Here is a 20,791-nt window from a genome sequence, read left to right on the forward strand (position 1 = left end):
CAGGTAATAATGGATTTAGTACTCCTTTTTTTGATGTAATTTTTCTATAGCTCTATCTATTAGCCCATTTAAGTTTTCAAAGTGATGTCTGGATTTCCATTTATATTTTTTGTGAGTTATTTGACGTTTATACATCTCTTTTATTTATTTTTTAATTTTATGTTTTCCATATTTTCTAATTGATGGTAGAACTACTTCATAATCCCAATTATGAAAACATTCTGCAAATGGCATTTTGGATCTCAAAATTAAAGGATATAAACGATGCTCATTGATGATTTTGTTGGATTTTGTATATCTTCAGGTAGTTCTGTAATGGGATTATCAAGATTTTCAAATGATTTACAATACTTTTGTTTAACAAAGTCTTCAATTGCTTTCCTATGTCCACTATGTTCTAAAAGATCTGCAACTTGCTGTGCATAAAACCATAGATTATTTTCCTTCATCAGTTATAATAAACATTTCGTTATAATTGTATGTAAGCTTGTTGTTGAATAGATCTTTATTTGACTCCATTTAATAGAAAACGTTTTTATTAGATTTGTTATTTGTATTATTAAAAAATATAAATACAACATTCAGAATCATTAACAAATACCATTGATGCTTTTGTTTTGATTAATCTTATAATATTTTAAGTGTATATATACATATATATATATATATACACACTTAAAATTCATATATATATATATATATATATATATATATATATATATATATATATATATATATATATATATATATGAATTTACTTGTATCTTATTGTTTGTCAAAACAGTAATTAGGAGTAATGAGAATTATGCAGTAAAATATTTATTTGATTTTTGTTATTTGAATATTCCATCAACACCTGAAACAACTCAAAAGACTGATGATTTATTAAGAGAATCATGAGTATTAGTTCAGTTAACATCCAATCTTCAGGTAACCAGTGAATTAAGTAAACAGACTCTAAATTTTATGAAGAGATGTAGATGTGGTGTACGAGATTCATTTGGTAGTTATACAACTAATATGTGTAAATGGAATAAGAAAAATGTTTGAAGTAACAGAGATAGCCTTTGGTTTATAGCAAAAATATATATTTGTATTCAGTTTGTTTGTAATATAAAAAAATCCTGCTATTTTAATTTCATATAAAAGATTCAAAAAATGTTGATTTTGTCAATGTCATTCCTCAACAAAAATAAAAAGGTTCGCATGATGATCATTTATCTGGAAAATGTATAAATCCATTATATGATTAACGTAATTTACAGATAAAATATCTTAGTTTCGTACAAATTTCTTTACACAATTTATCTGAATACGATTCATGTCTGTTTGTAAAAGAACTTGGATATGACAAAAAGAAGTAGACTGAATACTGAGTGATGAAGATTAATGCCTTAGTTTTGGTCAGAAGAAAGAAAGTTTGAGAATGAGATTTATTGATGCTTTTAAATTTATGGCTCTTTACTTGACACTTTCTTGAAATTTGAAAAAGTAACAAATAAAGAGTATTAAAATTTTTTCTCACAAGAGTTATTCAATTTGTGGATATGATTTCATGAATTCTTGGGAAAAATTGGAAGCGACACAATTACCATCAAAAAGAAAATTTTATAATTCACTGACTGTAAAATAAGTGATGGAGACTATAAACATGCAAAATTAATTTGGGAAAAATTTTTATGGAAAATCTTGACGAATATCATGATTTGTATCTTAAACCTGAGCTATTGTTTGTTATTGGCTGATGTGTACGAACATTTAAGAAATACTTGTATTAAAGCTTATGTTTTCCACCCACCTTGGTATTTTATAGCACCAGGCTGAAAATGACTAAACAACATCTTTATTTATTTCATAATTATGATATGAGATTAATGGTTGAAAAGGGAATAAGAAAAACAATATTGCAGTGTTCTAAAAGATATGTTGAAGCAAATAACAAATATATGGAAGATTTTGATGATAAAATTATATCAAATTATTTAGCATATTTAGATGTGAATAATTTATATGGTTATGCTATGAGTCAATCTTGACCATATGTGAATTTGAATCAGAGGAACTAAATACCTTTGACTGTACAAAAATAGAACTAAATACCTTTGACTGTACAAAAATAAATGAAGTATCAGATACTGTAAAAACTGGATATATATCTGAAGTAGATTTAGAATACACAAAAGAATTACATGATTTACATGAAGATTTACCATTGGTCCTAAAAATAAAATTGTGCCAGGAACTAAAGAAAGAAAATTATTAACTACTTTAGAACACAAATTTAATTATTTAGTTAACTATAGAAATCGCACAGTGTCCGTCATTGGGAATGAAAATAACAAAAATACACAGAGCTTTAAAATTTAAACAATCGGATTGGTTCAAGAAGTATATAGATTTAAACACAGGAGTGAGAACTAAAGCCAAAAATTATTTTGAAAATGATTTCTATAAACTGATAAACTACTCAATATTTGGTAAGACAATTGAAAATATGGGAAATAGGTTGGTTATAAAATTAGTTTTAGGCAGAAAAGAGTGAGACAAACTTATAGCTAAAACAAAATTTAAAGTAATAACTATTTAACGAAAATCTAGTTGCTATTCCTATGAATAAAACAAAAATTAGATCCAAAGAACCAATCGACACTGGAATGAGTATATTTGATTTATCTAATGAACTGATGCCTGATTTTCACTATAGAATGATAAAACCAAAATATAAAGAAAATATGGAGTAGTGTTATCAACACAGTGACAACTATTTCCACAACATAAAAATTGATGATTGATTACTTTGATACAAGTGATTAACCATAAACTAATACTTATGGAGTAAGTAAATTAGAAAGTCTCTGGGAAAATTAATGACTAGTGCAATGGAAAAATAATGGAAGAATTTTGTGGTTTTAGAGCAAAAATGTATGCTTATAAATTTGGTGATAAAACAAAGAAAAATCTAAAGGCATGAACAAATATATTATTAAATATAGAATAACCTCAGAAGATTATAAAGGTTGTTCATTTAACAATAGAGAACAATACAGAAAAATAAATATGATTTGTTGTAAACCTTGAAGTCTATACAATTGAAATAAAGAAGAAAGCATTGAGTCCTCATGATGTCAAAAGGTACATTTTGGAAAATAAGTTAGGTACATTACCATATTTACATTATGATTGTAAAAAATCTAATAAAAATTTGTCTATATAAATGGGGACTCTAATCAAGAAGCTCAGTAATGCTAGTGTCTCGAAGCAGATTAAGAAAATAATTGAGTTAGCAACAAATGTTTTATCTAATATTACTGTATGTGAACATTTAAATACTAGATATGGAGAAAAGATTTATATGGAGCTTAATAATGAATTTAAAATTATTTTATGAGACAGATATTCTAAATTATTAATTAATAAATTAAATTTATTAATTTAATTAATTAATTTTTGATTAGTTGATGGACATATGACACTGAAATATAAAGGAATGAAGAAAAAAATATAAATAATAAATTCTATGGTCTGGAATGTAGTTCATGAATTTTTTTAAATTTTATTTTTAACCTATGGAATTTTGTAATCTTCAAATGGACACTACCAGAGAGCTAAAGCAGTGTAGTAATTGCATGGTTAGAAAGAACATTGAAGAATTTCATAAAGATGAGTATTGTAAAATGGATATCTAATATATGTAACTTAAGGTTACATGTGAATGTGGTAGAATTTTAGGGTAAAAAACACTAAAAAGACATGTACAATCGACATTTCATGAAAATCTTATGGCTGGGTAAGGGATAGAACAGTTGTTACTTATTTTGTAGCATTCATCTCTTACAATGAAATACATTGAACTATTAGCCAGTAAAATTTTAATATGAATTGTTCATTGTGAGAATGAATAAATTTTTATCTTCTTATGTGCATCTTCCATAAAAATATGTTAAATTTATTTTCTTACATTCATCTTTTGCGAGAAAAAATATTTTTTTATAAAAAGTGAATGTGATGAAAGATTGCTAGCTTTTCAATTTTCTAAGTAACTTATTATAAAATATAAGTTTTTTAATGAAAATAAGTGAGTTTGATCAAAAATATTCAACTGCAGCAGAAGACATGTGTAAGTTGTGTTGAGTTAGTGAATGAGTGAATTAGCTAACTTACAAAAACTGAGCCAGAACCTATATTCATCGTCTACCAATGTGAATTAAATGTGTTAGATCTCAGAAACTATTCGGGATGGAGCATAGGTCTAGATGAAGTGTTTTGTTCAGAATCACAAATACTATCTCCCCTTACTCTCTCCCGTCAAAGTATGTACGTTTCGTCTTGGCTTACCCTGTATGTCGCTAGTCACTTCGCCTCCCCTCTCTCTTTTTTCTTGATCGCTCCTATCACTACATTCTGTTTTCTTTTCCAGGGTGGATTCCTTCAGCAAACGTATCCACATTGTCGCTCACCGTGATGGCATTTACACGTTAGAAGGTGCATACACTTTGGCCGGCCATGTACTTGGCATACCTTTGAAGGGCACTGGAATCTTCAAGAGCGTGATGGGTAAGTATTTCAATGCAAAAATATCTCCTCATGAGAGAAAAACGGAATATTCTGGAAGTATAGTAGCATATTTAATCTAAATCCGAGAGGCAGGAGTAAAAAGAATGATGACAGGGATGCAGAAACTCTCTCAAATTTTTCGTATGTTTGATACCAGAAATGGCTCCATCATTAATTACACAAACTGTGAGAGCCAGTTTCTGTGTCAGAGTTAGTGTTACAACTCATGTTGTGTTTTCTGGAGTATCTGATGCAGTAGATTGTTTGAATCTGGGGTGCTGTCATGTTTAATTATAGTTTATGGAGAAAGTACTGGTAGAGTTTTCTGCTGTTCTTTACCATAATTATAATCAAAGATACAACAATTTTCTGTAAGTACTGCATTTGAAAAATATAGAATTGTAATAAGACAGTTAATTTTTAACAGAAATAGGTCTGATACACAGAAAATGAAATACATAATTTATTTATTCAGAACTTAGATGGACCAGGTTAGGCCCTTGAGGCAATCTCTTACATTTACATCTGACGATGGCAACACATACCAAAGATATTGCAAAACACTCACAGGAATAATAATAATAATAATAATAATAATAATAATAATAATAATAATAATAATAATAAACCCCGTGGAGGCCCGGGAAAAGAATAGGCCTCCGGTATGTTCTGCCAGTCGTAAAAGGCGACGAAAAGAACAAACCAATAATAGGGCTAACCCCCCTTTAGTGTGATTAGATGGTTCAGGACAGAACTAAAGAAGCCTCGGACAAGCGCCGTCATGGTCGGGGACGACGCTTGAACCCTATGCCCGCCCACAATGGTAACGACACTGCTAGCCAACTGGAAAATGATTTAAATCCAAATAGAGGTGTTTTGCAGGATATGCTTCCTGCAACCACCCTAGAAGGAAAACAAAGACAGAGGATGAGATGGTCAGATGAAGTTAATCGACACCTCATGTTCTGTTATTACCGAGCAACAAACCTAGGAACCAACACAACTGGATACAGATCACAAGTATACACAACATTTATTACCAGATTCCCAGAATTAAAATTTTTAACAGAACAACGACTAGCTGATCAGATATGTGTAATAATCAAAAATAACAGGATACGCCAGTAGAATTAGAAAACATCAAACAACAAGTACAACAAATACTGGAACAAAATAATGTGCAATCAGAAGAAGAAGAAAATACAGTAATGGACTCAAACATCCCAGAGCAAACAAACAAAGAACAACATGCATCAATTAAACAATCAGAGGAAAACGAAATCTTAAGACAGCCACCAGAACAAGCACAAATAGAACACGAAGTGACACACATGTTAGCCGGCCGAAGTGGCCGTGCGGTTAAAGGCGCTGCAGTCTGGAACCGCAAGACCGCTACGGTCGCAGGTTCGAATCCTGCCTCGGGCATGGATGTTTGTGATGTCATTAGGTTAGTTAGGTTTAACTAGTTCTAAGTTCTAGGGGACTAATGACCTCAGCAGTTGAGTCCCATAGTGCTCAGAGCCATTTGAACCATTTTTGACACACATGTTAGATATAGAAGAAAAATTTCAGCTGACATATATAGAATACAAAGACACAAATACAGACATTCGACCATTCTTGCAAAGACCGCCAAATAACCCACAAGTCGAAACAACAATAAAAACTATCAACACAATCACACACAACAAAATAACTGAAAACACAACTATGGAAGAGTTACAACTACTGGTTTATATAGGAGCACTCACTACACTAAATATACACACTAGGCAGAGATCAGAACCAACCAACACACAGAAGAAACCCACAAAACCAGCATGGCAACACAGGCTACAGATCAGAATAGAAAAACTGAGAAAGGACATGGGACAGCTAACACAATTTATAAGAAATGAAATGTCAGAAAAAAAACGAAAAAGGTTAGGTTAAATCTCACAACAAGAAGCGATAGAGCAATTAGATGACAAGAAGCAGAAATTACAAGCATTGGCCAAACGACTTAGGAGATACAAAAAAAGTGAAAATAGAAGGAAACAAAACCAAACATTCAACGCAAACCAAAAGAAATTTTACCAGACAATAGGTAACACACACATTAAAATAGACAATCCACCAAACATAACAGACATGGAACACTTCTGGAGCAACATATGGTCAAACCCGGTACAACATAACAGGCATGCACAGTGGATACAAGCAGAAACAGACACATACAAGATGATACCACAAATGCCTGAAGTGATAATTTGGCAACATGAAGTCACCCAAGCAATTAATTCTACTCACAATTGGAAAGCCCCTGGAAAAGATAAAATAGCAAATTTCTGGCTAAAGAAGTTCACCTCAACACATTCACATCTAACTAAATTATTTAACAGTTACATTGCAGACCCATACACATTCCCTGATACACTTACACATGGAATAACTTATCTGAAACCTAAAGATCAAGCAGACACACCAAACCCAGCTAAATATCGCCCCATAACATGCCTACCAACAATATACAAAATATTAACTTCAGTCATTACACAGAAATTAATGACACGTACAACACAGAACAAAATTATAAATGAAGAACAAAAAGGCTGCTGCAAAGGAGCACGAGGATGTAAAGAGCAACTGATAATACATGCAGAGGTGACATATCAATTTAAAACCAAACAAAGGTCACTACACTATGCATACATTGATTACCAAAAAGCTTTTGATAGTGTACCCCACTCATGGTTACTACAAATATTGGAAATATACAAAGTAGATCCTAAATTGATACAGTTCCTAAACATAGTAATGAAAAATTGGAAAACCACACTTAATATCCAAACAAATTCAAATAATATCACATCACAGCCAATACAGATTGAGCATGGAATATACCAAGGAGATTCATTAAGTCCTTTCTGGTTCTGCCTTGCTCTGAACCCACTATCCAACATGCTAAATAATACAAATTATGGATACAATATCACTGGAACATACCCACACAAAATCACACATTTGCTATACATGGATGATCTAAAACTACTGGCAGCAACAAATCAACAACTCAACCAATTACTAAAGATGACAGAAGTATTCAGCAATGATATAAATATGGCTTTTGGAACAGACAAATGTAAGAAAAATAGCATAGTCAAGGGAAAACACACTAAACAAGAAGATTACATATTGGATAACCACAGTGACTGCATAGAAGCGATGGAAAAAACAGATGCCTATAAATATCTAGGATACAGACAAAAAATAGGAATAGATAATACAAATATTAAAGAAGAACTAAAAGAAAAATATAGACAAAGACTAACGAAAATACTGAAAACAGAATTCACAGCAAGAAACAAGACAAAAGCTATAAATGCCTATGCTATACCAATATTGACCTACTCATTTGGAGTAGTGAAATGGAGTAACACAGACCTAGAAGCACTCAATACACTTACACGATCACAATGCCACAAATATAGAATACATCACATACATTCAGCAACAGAAAGATTCACATTAAGCAGAAAGGAAGGAGGAAGGGGATTTATCGACATAAAAAACCTACATTATGGACAGGTAGACAATTTAAGAAAATTCTTTATAGAACGAGCAGAAACTAGCAAAATACACAAAGCAATCACTCATATAAATACATCTGCTACACCACTGCAATTTCATAACCACTTCTACAACCCTTTAGATCACATAACATCAACAGATACGAAGAAAGTAAATTGGAAAAAGAAAACACTACATGGCAAGCACCTGTATCATCTAAGACAGCCACACATCGATCAAGACGCATCCAACACATGGCTAAGTAAATGCAATATATACAGTAAGACGGAAGGTTTCATGATTGCAATACAGGATCAAACAATAAACACCAGGTATTACAGCAAGCATATTATTAAAGATTCCAATACCACAACAGATAAATGCAGACTTTGCAAAAAACAAATAGAAACAGTAGATCACATCACAAGCGGATGTACAATACTAGCAAATACAGAATACCCCAGAAGACATGACAATGTTGCAAAAATAATTCATCAACAGCTTGCCTTACAACATAAACTTATAAAACAACACGTTCCTACATACAAGTATGCACCACAAAATCTACAGGAGAATGATGAATACAAATTATACTGGAACAGAACCATTATAACAGATAAAACAACGCCACATAACAAACCTGACATCGTACTCACGAATAAAAAGAAGAAATTAACACAACTAATCGAAATATCCGTACCCAATACAACAAATATACAAAAGAAAACAGGAGAAAAAATTGAAAAATACATCCAACTGGCTGAGGAAGTCAAAGACATGTGGCATCAGGATAAAGTTGACATCATACCAATTATATTATCAACTACAAGAGTCATGCCACACAATATCCACCAGTACATCAACGCAATACAGCTACATCCAAACATATATATACAACTACAGAAGTCCGTAATTATTGATACATGTTCATTTACCCGAAAGTTCCTAAATGCTATGTAACATATACCGTCCAGTTAAAAGGAAGTCACGCTTGATCAAGGTCCGCGTCACTTTCATTTCGAACCAGACCTAAGGTCTGAGAAAGGAAAGAAATAATAATAATCAGAACAATAATTCCCTTTTTATAGCAATAGTAAAGGGCATTAAGAATAATATAGATTAATATAGCACATTTGAATACATTTTTAGTATTGTGGAAGCAGAAGTGATAAAGAAAGAAGAGTAGATTGAAATGACAGGGACAGTTACCATTAGGAAAGAACAGAATTTAAGTAAAGGACTTTGCCAACAAGGGGGACAAAAAGTTGAACAGAGAGAAGACTGACATGAGTTAGCTGCAGGCTAACAGAAGGTGGGGCATCAACTGTATTTTTGAAGTTTGGAAGGAATTTAATTTCTCTGGTTTTTTAAGGAATGTTGTTCATAACTCGGGTTCCTAATACAGGAAATGAATGGAGAGAACATGGCAGTGTTATGTGATAATACAGAGAGGATTTTACTTTGGTGAGAACCATACTTCAGTTGTAATGTTCAGATACCAATGTAAAATCTGAAGTTAAATGAAAGGGAGTGCAATGATAGAGAAGACGAAAGAGTGGACATACACTGATCAGCGAGAACACTATGACCTCGTACCTAAGGGCGAGTATGTCTACCTTTGGCATGGATAACAGTGGCAACACATCGTGGCATGGAAGCATTGAGGTTTTTGTAGGTCGCTGGAGGGAGTTGGCACCACATCTGCACACAGAAATCACCTAATTCTTATAAATTCCGGGGAAGAGACGATGAACTCCGGCCCCACGTTCAATCACAGATGTTTACGATCAGTTTCAGTTCTGGCAAGTTGGAGGGCCAGCACATCAATTGGAACTCGCTATTGTGTTCCTCGAACCTCTCCATCACATTCCTGCTCTTGTGACATGGCACATTACCTTGTTGAAAAATGCCAGTGCTATCGGAAAACATGATGGTCATGAAGGGGTGTACGTGATCTGCAAACAGTGCATGGCACTCCTTGGCCGACATGGTACCTTGCACGAACTCCACTGGACCCATGGATGCCGAAGTGAATGTTCCCCAGAGCATAAAGGAGCCTCCAGCAGCTTGTGTGTGTCAAAGAGTTGTTACCCTGGAAGACAACAGATTCGCGCCCTCCAGTCGACACGATGAACAATGTGATGGATTCATCAGACCATGTAACGCTCTGCCACTACACCAACGTCTAGTGCTGATGGTTATGTGCCCATTTCAGTCATAGTTGCTGACATCGTGGTCTTAACATTGGCAAAGGCATGTGTCGTCGACCCATGGTTGGTGTGATGTTAGCTCTGCCACGGTTGGCCGCCTGTCCTGTTTTACCCACCAGACCCCTCTATGACGTCTGGCATCTGTAACGAAGGGTGGCCGCCAACCCCACGATGTCTGGACGTGGTTTCACATTGGTTTTGAAGACAATCGCCGCAGCATTCCTCTAACACCTGAAAAGTCGCGCAGTTTCCGAAATGCCTATGCCGAGCCTCCAGGCCATCCCTTTGGTCAAACTCAGGTAGATCGCGTTCATTCCCCATTCTACACATGGGTAGCAAGCTCACTGATAGATGCACCATAGGTGTGTCTGCCTAGAAGTCATTCCTCGCCAGGTGGAGCTACTATCGCCTGGACGGGTTTATATCGGTAGTAGGTTGGTGGGCATAAAGTTCTGGCTGATCAGTGTGGAGTATGATAGTCTCTGCGCTTATGGGCACGTACCCATGATGATTGTCCATAGGCAGGAGTGATATGTCTAAATATCACATATCACAAATGCATCGCTCACAAGTTTTCGTCGCCAATTCTAACGTGTGTGAGCTTTCGTACAAAAGTACTTGGAGAGCAGCATCAAGTGTGTGGAACATTAGTGGCTCTACGAGATTCTTTTGAAGCTTGAAAGGAAATACTTTTGTCTATTTCTGAATGAAGCTACGCTGCCACCATCGTAGAGTCTGCAGCTGTGTTTTCAGTCCTAAGTGATGATGCTGAAGTGACCCCAAGTTTTCTGGGAAAAAGAAAAGATTATGTCTATGCCGTTAAGTATTATGGACGGAAAAATTCGGTGATCTGCGTGGTAATAATTCTGTTGTGAGGGACTAAGATTGTTTACATTTTAGATTGGTTGATTTTCAAACCTATGTGATATGCCCCCTCAGATATGGCAAATAGATCAGTATTTACAGGCAGATGACTGTGTACGTTTGTTGGACTTGTACTTAGATATAACTGAGGGTCATTGGAGTATAGATGATATTTGCAGTGGGAGAGAACAGTTGACACATCAATATAGAATGAGAAATCAATGGGCCCTATACTGATACCTGTGGGACCACAGATTCTACATTCCTCCATTGTGACCTCTTAATTCAAGTCATTACATATTGTTGGCAAGATGTAAGGTATGAGTGGAACGATTATACAGCACGTGAGGAAAATTTTGAAGGTTAAATTTAGCAAGTTGAATGTCAAATTAACTGCTTTGAAAGTTTTTCTGAAATCCAGAAGACACATAATGGTCGCCTACTCTTTGTCCATAACTTGTTTCAATTCATCAGTGACTTTTACAAGAGGGGTCGTCGTGCTGAAATTTTGCCTGAAACCCAGCTGGTATTTATCTAAAATGTTATTTGATGTTAGACAACTGGTAAACTGTTCGTGGACTCTATGTTCTAAAGCCTTGGGTATTGTTGGTAGAATGCAAATGGACCTGTAGTCGGAAGGAACTTTGGTAGGTCCCTTCTTGGGTAACGGGTTTATGAGTACATCATGCTTCCAGGACGTTGGGAAGATGCTGGAGGTCAGAGAACAGTTGAAAATGCCTGTTATTTTGGGCAGTACAGGGTCGACGAGAAAGTTAATAATTTGAAAAAATGGTTCAAATGGCTCTGAGCACTATGGCCCTTAACATCTGAGGTCTCCAGTCCCCTAGAGCTTAGAACTACTTAAACCTAGCTAACCTAAGAACATCACACACATCCATACCCGAGGCAGGATTCTGGGACTGTAGCGCCTAGAACCGTGATCATTTGAAATGTTACATTATTATGACCTGCCACTGCCGAACGAATACACACAACAGACTTCCTGGTCGTTTGTACCAATCACTGATACTCTAAGGGAGTCGATGGTCGGCGCTCTTAGTCGTTCGTCAAGTAAAAATGAGTTGCAGTGTCTAAGAATAAGGGTGATCAACATAATGAAGAACGGGGTAGCACACGTAAATGGAGTAGCACACCTAAAGCAGTGAATCAGTTTTCTGTATACAAAAATGGTCTGGCGGACAGGGTAAGCAGCAGTCTGGGGCTGTTTACTGATGATGCTAAGATGTATGGGAAGGTTTCGTCGTTGAGGGGCTTTAGGAGAATACAAGATGACTTAGACGAAGTTTCTAGATGACGTGATGAATATAAGTTAATGCCGATGAGTAGAGGTAACCTACTAATAATGTTCGAGAGCAGCATTAGTAGTGTGCGGCTTGACAAAGTCAAATCGACTAAATATCTAGGCGTAACGTTGCAAAGTAATATGAATTACAACAGGCAATATTAAAACTGAAGAAACTGCAAAAAGGTGGGAATTTAAGGAGATGGGACCTGGATAAACTGAAAGAACCAGAGGTTGTACATTCAGGGAGAGCATAAGGGAACAATTGTCACAAATGGGGGAAAGAAATACAGTAGAAGACGAATGGGTAGCTCTAAGGGATGAAGTAGTGAAGGCAGCAGAGGATCAAGTAGGTAAAAAGACGAGGGCTAGTAGAAATCCTTGGGTAACAGAAGAAATATTGAATTTAATTGATGAAAGGAGAAAATATAAAAATGCAGTAAATGAAGCAGGCAAAAAGGAATACAAACGTCTCAAAAATGAGATCGACAGGAAGTGCAAAATGGCTAAGCAGGGATGGCTAGAGGACAAATGTAAGGATGTAGAGGCTTATCTCACTAGGGGTAAGATAGATACTGCCTACAGGAAAATTAAAGAAACCTTTGGAGAAAAGAGAACCACTTGTATGAATATCAAGAGCTCAGATGGAAACCCAGTTCTAAGCAAAGAAGGGAAAGCAGAAAGGTGGAAGGAGTACATAGAGGGTCTATACAAGGGCGACGTACTTGAGGACAATATTCTGGAAATGGAGGAGAATGTAGCTGAAGACGAAATGGGAGATACAATACTGCGTGAAGAGTTTGACAGAGCACTGAAAGACCTGAGTCGAAACAAAGCCCCGGGAGTAGACAACATTCCATTTGAACTACTGACGGCCTTGGGAGAGCCAGTCCTGACAAAACTCTACCATCTAGTGAGCAAGATGTATGAGACAGGCGAAATACCCTCAGACCTCAAGAAGAATATAATAATTCCAATCCCAAAGAAAGCAGGTGTTGACAGATGTGAAAGTTACCGAACAATCAGTTTAATAAACCACAGCTGCAAAATACTAACGCGAATTCTTTACAGACGAATGGAAAAACTAGTTGAAGCCAACCTTGGGGAAGATCAATTTGGATTCCGTAGAAACATTGGAACACGTGAGGCAATACTGACCTTAAGACTTATCTTAGAAGAAAGAATAAGGAAAGGCAAACCTATGTTTCTAGCATTTGTAGAATTAGAGAAAGCTTTTGACAATGTTGACTGGAATACTCTCTTTCAAATTCTAAAGGTAGCAGGGGTAAAATACAGGGAGCGAAAGGCTATTTACAATTTGTACAGAAAGCAGATGGCAGTTATAAGATTCGGGGGACATGAAAGGGAAGCAGTGGTTGGGAAGGGAGTGGGACAGGGTTGTAGTCTCTCCCTGATGTTATTCAATCTGTATATTGAGCAAGCAGTGACGGAAACAAAAGAAAAATTCGGTGTAGGTATTAAAATCCATGGAGATGAAATAAAAACTTTGAGGTTCGCCGATGACATTGTAATTCTGTCAGAGACAGCAAAGGACTTGGAAGAGCAGTTGAATGGAATGGACAGTATCTTGAAAGGAGGATATAAGATGAACATCAACAAAAGCAAAACGAGGATAATGGAATGTAGTCGAATTAAGTCTGGTGATGCCGAGGGAATTAGATTAGGAAATGAGACACTTAAAGTAGTAAAGGAGTTTTGCTATTTGGGGAGCAAAATAACTGACGATGGTCAAAGTAGAGAGGATATAAAAGGTAGACTGGCAATGGCAAGAAAAGTGTTTCTGAAGAAGAGAAATTTGTTAACATCGAGTATAGATTTAAGTGTCAGGAAGTTGTTTCTGAAAGTATTTGTATGGAGTGTAGCCATGTATAGAAGTGAAACATGGACGATAAATGGTTTAGACAAGAAGAGGATAGAAGCTTTCGAAATGTGGTGCTACAGAAGAATGCTGAAGATTAGATGGGTAGATCACATAACTAATGAGAAGGTATTGAACAGAATTGGGGAGAAGAGGAGTTTGTGGCACAACATGACAAGAAGAAGGGACCGGTTAGTAGGACATGTTCTGAGGCATCAAGGGATCACAAATTTAGCATTGGAGGGCAGTGTGGAGGGTAAAAATCATAGAGGGCGACCAAGAGATGAATACACTAAGCAAATTCAGAAGGACGTAGGTTGCAGCAAGTACTGGGAGATGAAGAAGCTTGCACAGGATAGAGTAGCATGGAGAGCTGCACCAAACCAGTCTCAGGACTGAAGACCACAAAAAAAAAAAAAAAAAAAAAAAAAAAAAAAAAAAAAAAAAAAAAAGTAAAGATTGTGAAGGGAAGGCGCGTGATAGACTTACGTTTATTGGGGGAGTTTTAGGAAAGTGTGGTTTATGTGTAAAAGAGACCACATATAGACCACTAGTGCGACTTATTACTGAGTACTGTTCGAGTGTTCAGGATCCGAACAAGATCGGATTAAGGAAAGACATTGAAGCAATGCAGAGCTAGCTGCTAGATTTGTAACTGGTAGATTTTAAGAACCCGCAAGTACTACGGAGGTGTTTCAGAAACTCAAATGAGAACCTCTGGAGGGAAGCGCCGTTATTTCCCTGTTGATAAAATCTAGAGACTTGGCAACTGAGGCTGACTGCGGAACTATTCTACTGCCACCAACGTACACTTTACGTAAGAACCAAGAAGATAAGATCAGAGAGATTAGAGTTCGTATGGAGGCATACTGATAGTCGTGTTCCCTTCGCTCTATTTTTCGGGTTGAACACGAAAGGAAATGACTAATTGTGGTACAGGTTTTTCTACCCGACGCCCCTCTCGGTGGCTTGCGGAGAATAAGTGTGGATGTAGATGTAAAGGATGGCCCTAGTTATTGCCTTTAATGTTCCCTTGTGAGCACATTGTGAATAACTATCACTAGTTCGCAAACAGATAGTTGTTGAACGAACGCTCACTGAGTGATGCAGTACCCTCAGTAAGGTAATTCAATAAATTGTTCTACTAAAATGGACAGTTGAGAGCACGATGTATTACGCGGGACATTAACTATCGCATTAGTGTGAAAATAAAGAAACTTGAAAGAAGAGGAAAGAGTGGAAGTAAGAGGCATATTACAGAAAAAGTGAACAAACCTAAAATTAAAGTTACAAGATGACGGAAATTTAATGTCTAACGACGTGTGAAGCACTTTGCTGAGGAGAGATTACCTAAGTGATAAGTGACACGTGACTGTTACAAACTGAAAATCAGACGTTCATAGGTCTTTGGCCCAACTGTGAAAATAATTAAGATTCGATAGAGAAAATCAATTAAAAAAAATTGGTGAATGTATGTTGAAAACCATGTTATTATGTTGTTATTCCTCTTCCTCATCTGCTATTTATAAAAAGCAGAGCATCAGTTATGTTGGCACTAATATCTTACTTGCTAGGCTACATTATTGTTTTAAATGCTATATTACCGGTACCAAGAAATCATTTTTATTTGCAGGTACGGTCAGAAGAAAAAACACAACGTCTTTTAAAGACTACTAAAACGTCCCTTTATCAAAACGTCATTTTCATGTTCGGATGTGTGGCTATAAAAAAACGTACATTAAAAGAGAAGTACATACATATTGCATTTCAGGTGGTGGCGCCGTGGACGTCACGTATTCTGGACACCTTGAGAGCGGCCTGGGAGGACGGTCATATCTGAAGCTAGACACTGTCCAAGTCGCATTGGCCTTAGGCAGGTCTCAGTATGAGCTCACTGGTCTCTTTGGGGACTACCAGCCTCTAGGTACGTTACTGAATAAAAATCTATAAACAATATACATCAAAGCATTTTATCTCGCATTTTTATAACATCTTTCTAACAGAGAGAAGTCGGAATTCAATTTCCCAGAACATGTCAAGGCCTAACGGCTTATTTAATTACATGAAAAAAGACTATGCCAGAAATCTTCACCATTGGTCTCTCACTTTTACGGAGCAACTCGTTCCGTTTACGCTGTTGACTGAATGCTTTTTAGAATTAGACTGTAGTGTGCATCTTTGTATAGTTATTTCTACATTACTTCTCAAAGTCTTGATGGTAGTAAGTAAATATACTGTTGATGGTTTCGTAAACTGTAACTTCTCATCCGTCTTACCTTAGAAGAGCAGCTAGTATTTTTTCATTGATTATATCCACTTACATTCATATGGTCCCAGCATCATCCATAATTCTGAGAAACTAACGCATCCTTTCAGAAACACTCACTTTAGTCTTAGGTAGAACAGAGTACACCAATACACTGACGTAAAAAAATTGCAGCACCAAGAAGAAGATGAGAAACATAATCGAAAATTGCAAGGCATGTTACTACATCTGAAAGAGGATGTCTGTTCAGATTTCGCGCCAGTCGATCCAGAGTGGCGCTAATAACGCCACTATGAAGATGAACATCAGGTTTTGCTTTAAATATACTCTGTAACGGTTGTGAAAGTGAGTTATCTTTGGAACTGGACGTGGCGTGTTGATGCTAGTCAAGAATGTCTTTAAAATGACAAAGACGCCATTATAAACATCTCACTGAATTTGAGCGAGGTCGTGTTACTACACGAGACGCAGGATGTGCCACGTGCGATATTGTAGAAAGATCTGGCAGGAAAGTAACCACTATGCACGATAGCTAACATCGGTGGTCACGAGATTGTAAGAAGATCGGACTCTGGACGGCCACGTGGCACTACCAAGAGGGAAAATGGCTCTGAGCGCTATGGGACTTAACATCTGTAGTCATCAGTCCCCTAGAACATAGAACTACTTAAACCTAACTAACCTAAGGACAGCACACACATCCATGCCCGAGGCCGGATTCGAACCTGCGACCGTAGCGGTCACGCGGTTCCAGACTGAAGCGCCTAGAACCGCACGGCCACACAGGCCGGCCTACCAAGAGGGAAGACCATGGTGTTCAGCGTATGGCTCTTCCGCATCGTACTGCATGTACAGCAGACGTTTCAGCAGCAGTTGGCACCAAATTGACACAAAGCACTGTTACAAATCGGTTACTTCAAGGACAGCCCCGAGCCAGATATCCTGTAGCGTGCATACCACTGACCCCAAACCACCACCGTTTGCAACTTTAGTGATGTCAGGCGAGAGACCTTTTGAAGACAGGGTAGAGTTCTTTTGTGTTCTCTGATGAAAGCGATGGTCGTGTTGACCAGGGGAGGCCAATTGAGGACCTACAACCAACCTGTCTGCTTGGTAGATGCACTGGAGTTATGGTCTGGGATGCGATTTAGTATAACAATAGTAGTGCTGTCGTGGTTATCCTACTTACCTTAACTGCAAAATTGTATTCTAATCAGCCCATTATTGAGAAGTATTCTAGGGGGTGTCTTCTGACACGATAACTCTCGTCCATACGCGGCTGTTGTAACCCAGCACACTCTGTAATTGTTGACATGTCTTGGTCTGCTCGATCACCAGATCTGTCTCCAGTCGAGCACATATGGGATGTCATCGGATGACAACTCCTGTCATCAACAAATAGCATTAACCGTGCGGGTACTGACCAACCAAGTGCAACAGGCATGGAACTCTATCCCACAAACTGACATGCGGCACCTGTGCAACACAATACATGCACGTTTGCATGCTTGTATTCAACGTTCAGGTGGTTACATGTGTTATTAACGTATCAGCATTTCACATTTTCAGTGGCTTCCTCGCGCTTACAATTAACCTGTTGTCTTGCGATGTTTATCGTTTAAATATGTTACCTACACAAATATATTCCCGAAATTTCATCAGAGTACCTTAAAAAATTTTTGGTGTTGCGATTTTTTCCGTCAGTGTATTAAATTCTTGGAGGAATTGGGAATATGATTTTATTTTAATATAATTGCAAAGTTATGCATGTACTCCACGTGTATCACCTAGTGTCATACGTAAGTGACTTGTCAAAAAAACCTCAAGTGGAAAGCTACTTTTCAGCCTTCCAAAGTATTTGTTTTGTCTTTCATAAACATTTCAACGGACTACGTATTTTTCCTGCGACTTAGATCAGTAGTTTTAATCTGGCAAGACTGTAAGAAGAATTAGAGGAACTTAAGATGTATAGATTGCAATAAAAATGTCTCTTTTTCTATAAAAAGCACCAACTTTCGTGGCCCAAGGTCTCACTAAATCTGTTCATGCGAATCTAGGAACTGCTTAATTGAACGGTTACATTCCTATACTTCTTCAATTGGGCAACTGCTCCATCTGTAATGACCACACCGTCCATGACTATAAAAGCTGTTCAGTTCCTTAATTCCTAATAACTGGGTTGCACATTTCGATAGTAAGAGTTCTGGTCAGACCACAGCTTGTAAGGCAATAACCTCACAATAACTTTGTCTCAGTTGATCTGTTTAAGACTGTAGTTTCTCTGTTTACAGTGCTCGCCGGTAATATGTTCATCAACAACGTTGCAGCGAACGTAGTGGAACCGAATTTGAAGCCGACGCTGGAAAAGTGGCTGGCCGAAGTGTTCCGCCATTATGCACAAGCCGTCTTCGATACTGTACCCTACGACGAGTTGTTTCCCAAGACGCCCGCTTACAGAGGTTTCTACAGAGCGGTCTTCCCACACAATTTTTGATTTTCCTGCTGATACAGAACGCTTTATAGTTTACTTGGCACGTTCCTACTGTTAACAAATTAAAATAACCAGCGCCACGCTAACAATTCAGTCGATATAATAGCCTAACAATTTAATATTAAGACAACAGTGTGTGAGAGATTCATATCTTCGAAGAAGCCCACATTTACACATCATGCACGTAGTTAAATAATATTGTGAGCTCCCTACGGTACTAAGGTGAAAATGTGCCTACTTCTGGGGTTCTTTCCTTCGTACCAGCAACTGGAGCATTTACATAGATTGAACAGTGAACAGGTGAGTGATGTAAGGTTGTAATTAAGATATTCATCTTGCATATTCTCGAAATGGGCTCAAAACCTTCGACTTATCATCCTGATTTGGATTTTGCGTGGTCTTCCCGAATCACATTAGGCAAATGACGGGATGGGACAGTAACAAGGCCAGGCTAATTCTTCCTCACACTTCTGTGATTCAGTTCCTGTTCCATCTCTGGCGCTGGTGATTTCTATGGGTCCTAAAATTTAACCACACACCTAGAATGATAAGAAATAGGGAAACCTTCAGCCTTTCCTTCCACTCTGACCGTTTTCATTAAAATTATTTAGAAGTCTTAGAACTTGTAAGGAAATTTTACCCATTGTTGAGATATCCCATTGATTCATTTTGTTTATTCATTGGTTTGGCTCCACTACTTTGTGACCCTAGCTATAGGCTTGTACTACATGTTTTGTAGAGCACACGAGATTAAAAAAATTCGCGTGATGAAAATTGGAAAGAGAAAACTATATGATACACTTTTAAGTTACTTAAATTTCTGCAGCTTACACATTTATGATGTTGCCTAATGATCGGTTTCTCCGGCAATCACCCATTGAACCCTCATATAATGCAATTATACTTAGAGGCGTTGTATTAATTCTCTCTTTTCAAAAATATAAAGGTTTCGTGGTTGCTGGTGAACTACACAGTGTATTTTTTTACGTGTATTATTTTAAGCTTCTCAAGAAAGTCCGTGACAATGGGAACTGTACAGTAACTGTGAATAATAAATTTTCTTGTACTAAGTATGTCGATTTGGATTGAGTAATGATATTTTTTTAAGTTTTTTCTTCCTCAGTTTATATGTGTTGAAAACTGTTATAATGCCCCTAAAATATTTCTGCCAGTAGAAAGAATGTGTTTTCTGTCAAGTTCCTCGTTTTTCATAATACACATAAAAAATATAAGACTTTTCTTTCAAATGATATCATCTGTTTAATATAAAACTATGAAGTTAGAGCTTGATATAACCTGCAAGTCTTACTGAAGCAACAAATGAATGAAGTTTAATAGCAACAAGAACTGTCTAGATAACTCATCTTAATTATTCTCATGTATTTCAGTCCCATGTCAGTTATTGCGAATGGAACCAGGAATAGGCTCTTTTTCCCGTTTCTGTCTTCTAGACGTTGGAATGATACCTCTGAAGTATTTATCGGTGACAAAGAGCCAGCAACAGCTAGCAATAGCGATTTGAATCGGCTGAACATTGTTGAAATATCTTATTAGAAAGTTGTGGTGACACCCAGTGATGATGTTCTCTTCAAAGACACTGTTAAAAATCGTGATAGGAGAAATATTTACGCTTACTGATCCTAACACGTGTAGATCTGTTAAATTTGCTTTTGTC

The 20,791-nt window shown here is 36.8% G+C and overlaps 1 protein-coding gene across 1 annotated transcript in view; it reads left to right on the forward strand.

Moving 5' to 3' along the window:
* The window catches only part of LOC126198659 (putative beta-carotene-binding protein), a 106,560-nt gene extending 86,373 nt beyond the window's left edge, over positions 1 to 20,187 (forward strand). Inside the window, exons 4-6 of the mRNA XM_049935134.1 lie at positions 4,418 to 4,554; positions 16,131 to 16,283; positions 18,917 to 20,187. Of these exons, the coding sequence (XP_049791091.1) occupies positions 4,418 to 4,554; positions 16,131 to 16,283; positions 18,917 to 19,119 (493 nt within the window). The 3' untranslated portion in view covers positions 19,120 to 20,187. The remainder of the gene's footprint in view (positions 1 to 4,417; positions 4,555 to 16,130; positions 16,284 to 18,916) is intronic.
* Positions 20,188 to 20,791: the final 604 nt, after the last annotated feature.

The sequence above is a fragment of the Schistocerca nitens genome, chromosome 8 (assembly GCF_023898315.1).
Source record: "Schistocerca nitens isolate TAMUIC-IGC-003100 chromosome 8, iqSchNite1.1, whole genome shotgun sequence".
Classification (NCBI taxonomy): Eukaryota; Metazoa; Arthropoda; class Insecta; order Orthoptera; family Acrididae; genus Schistocerca; species Schistocerca nitens.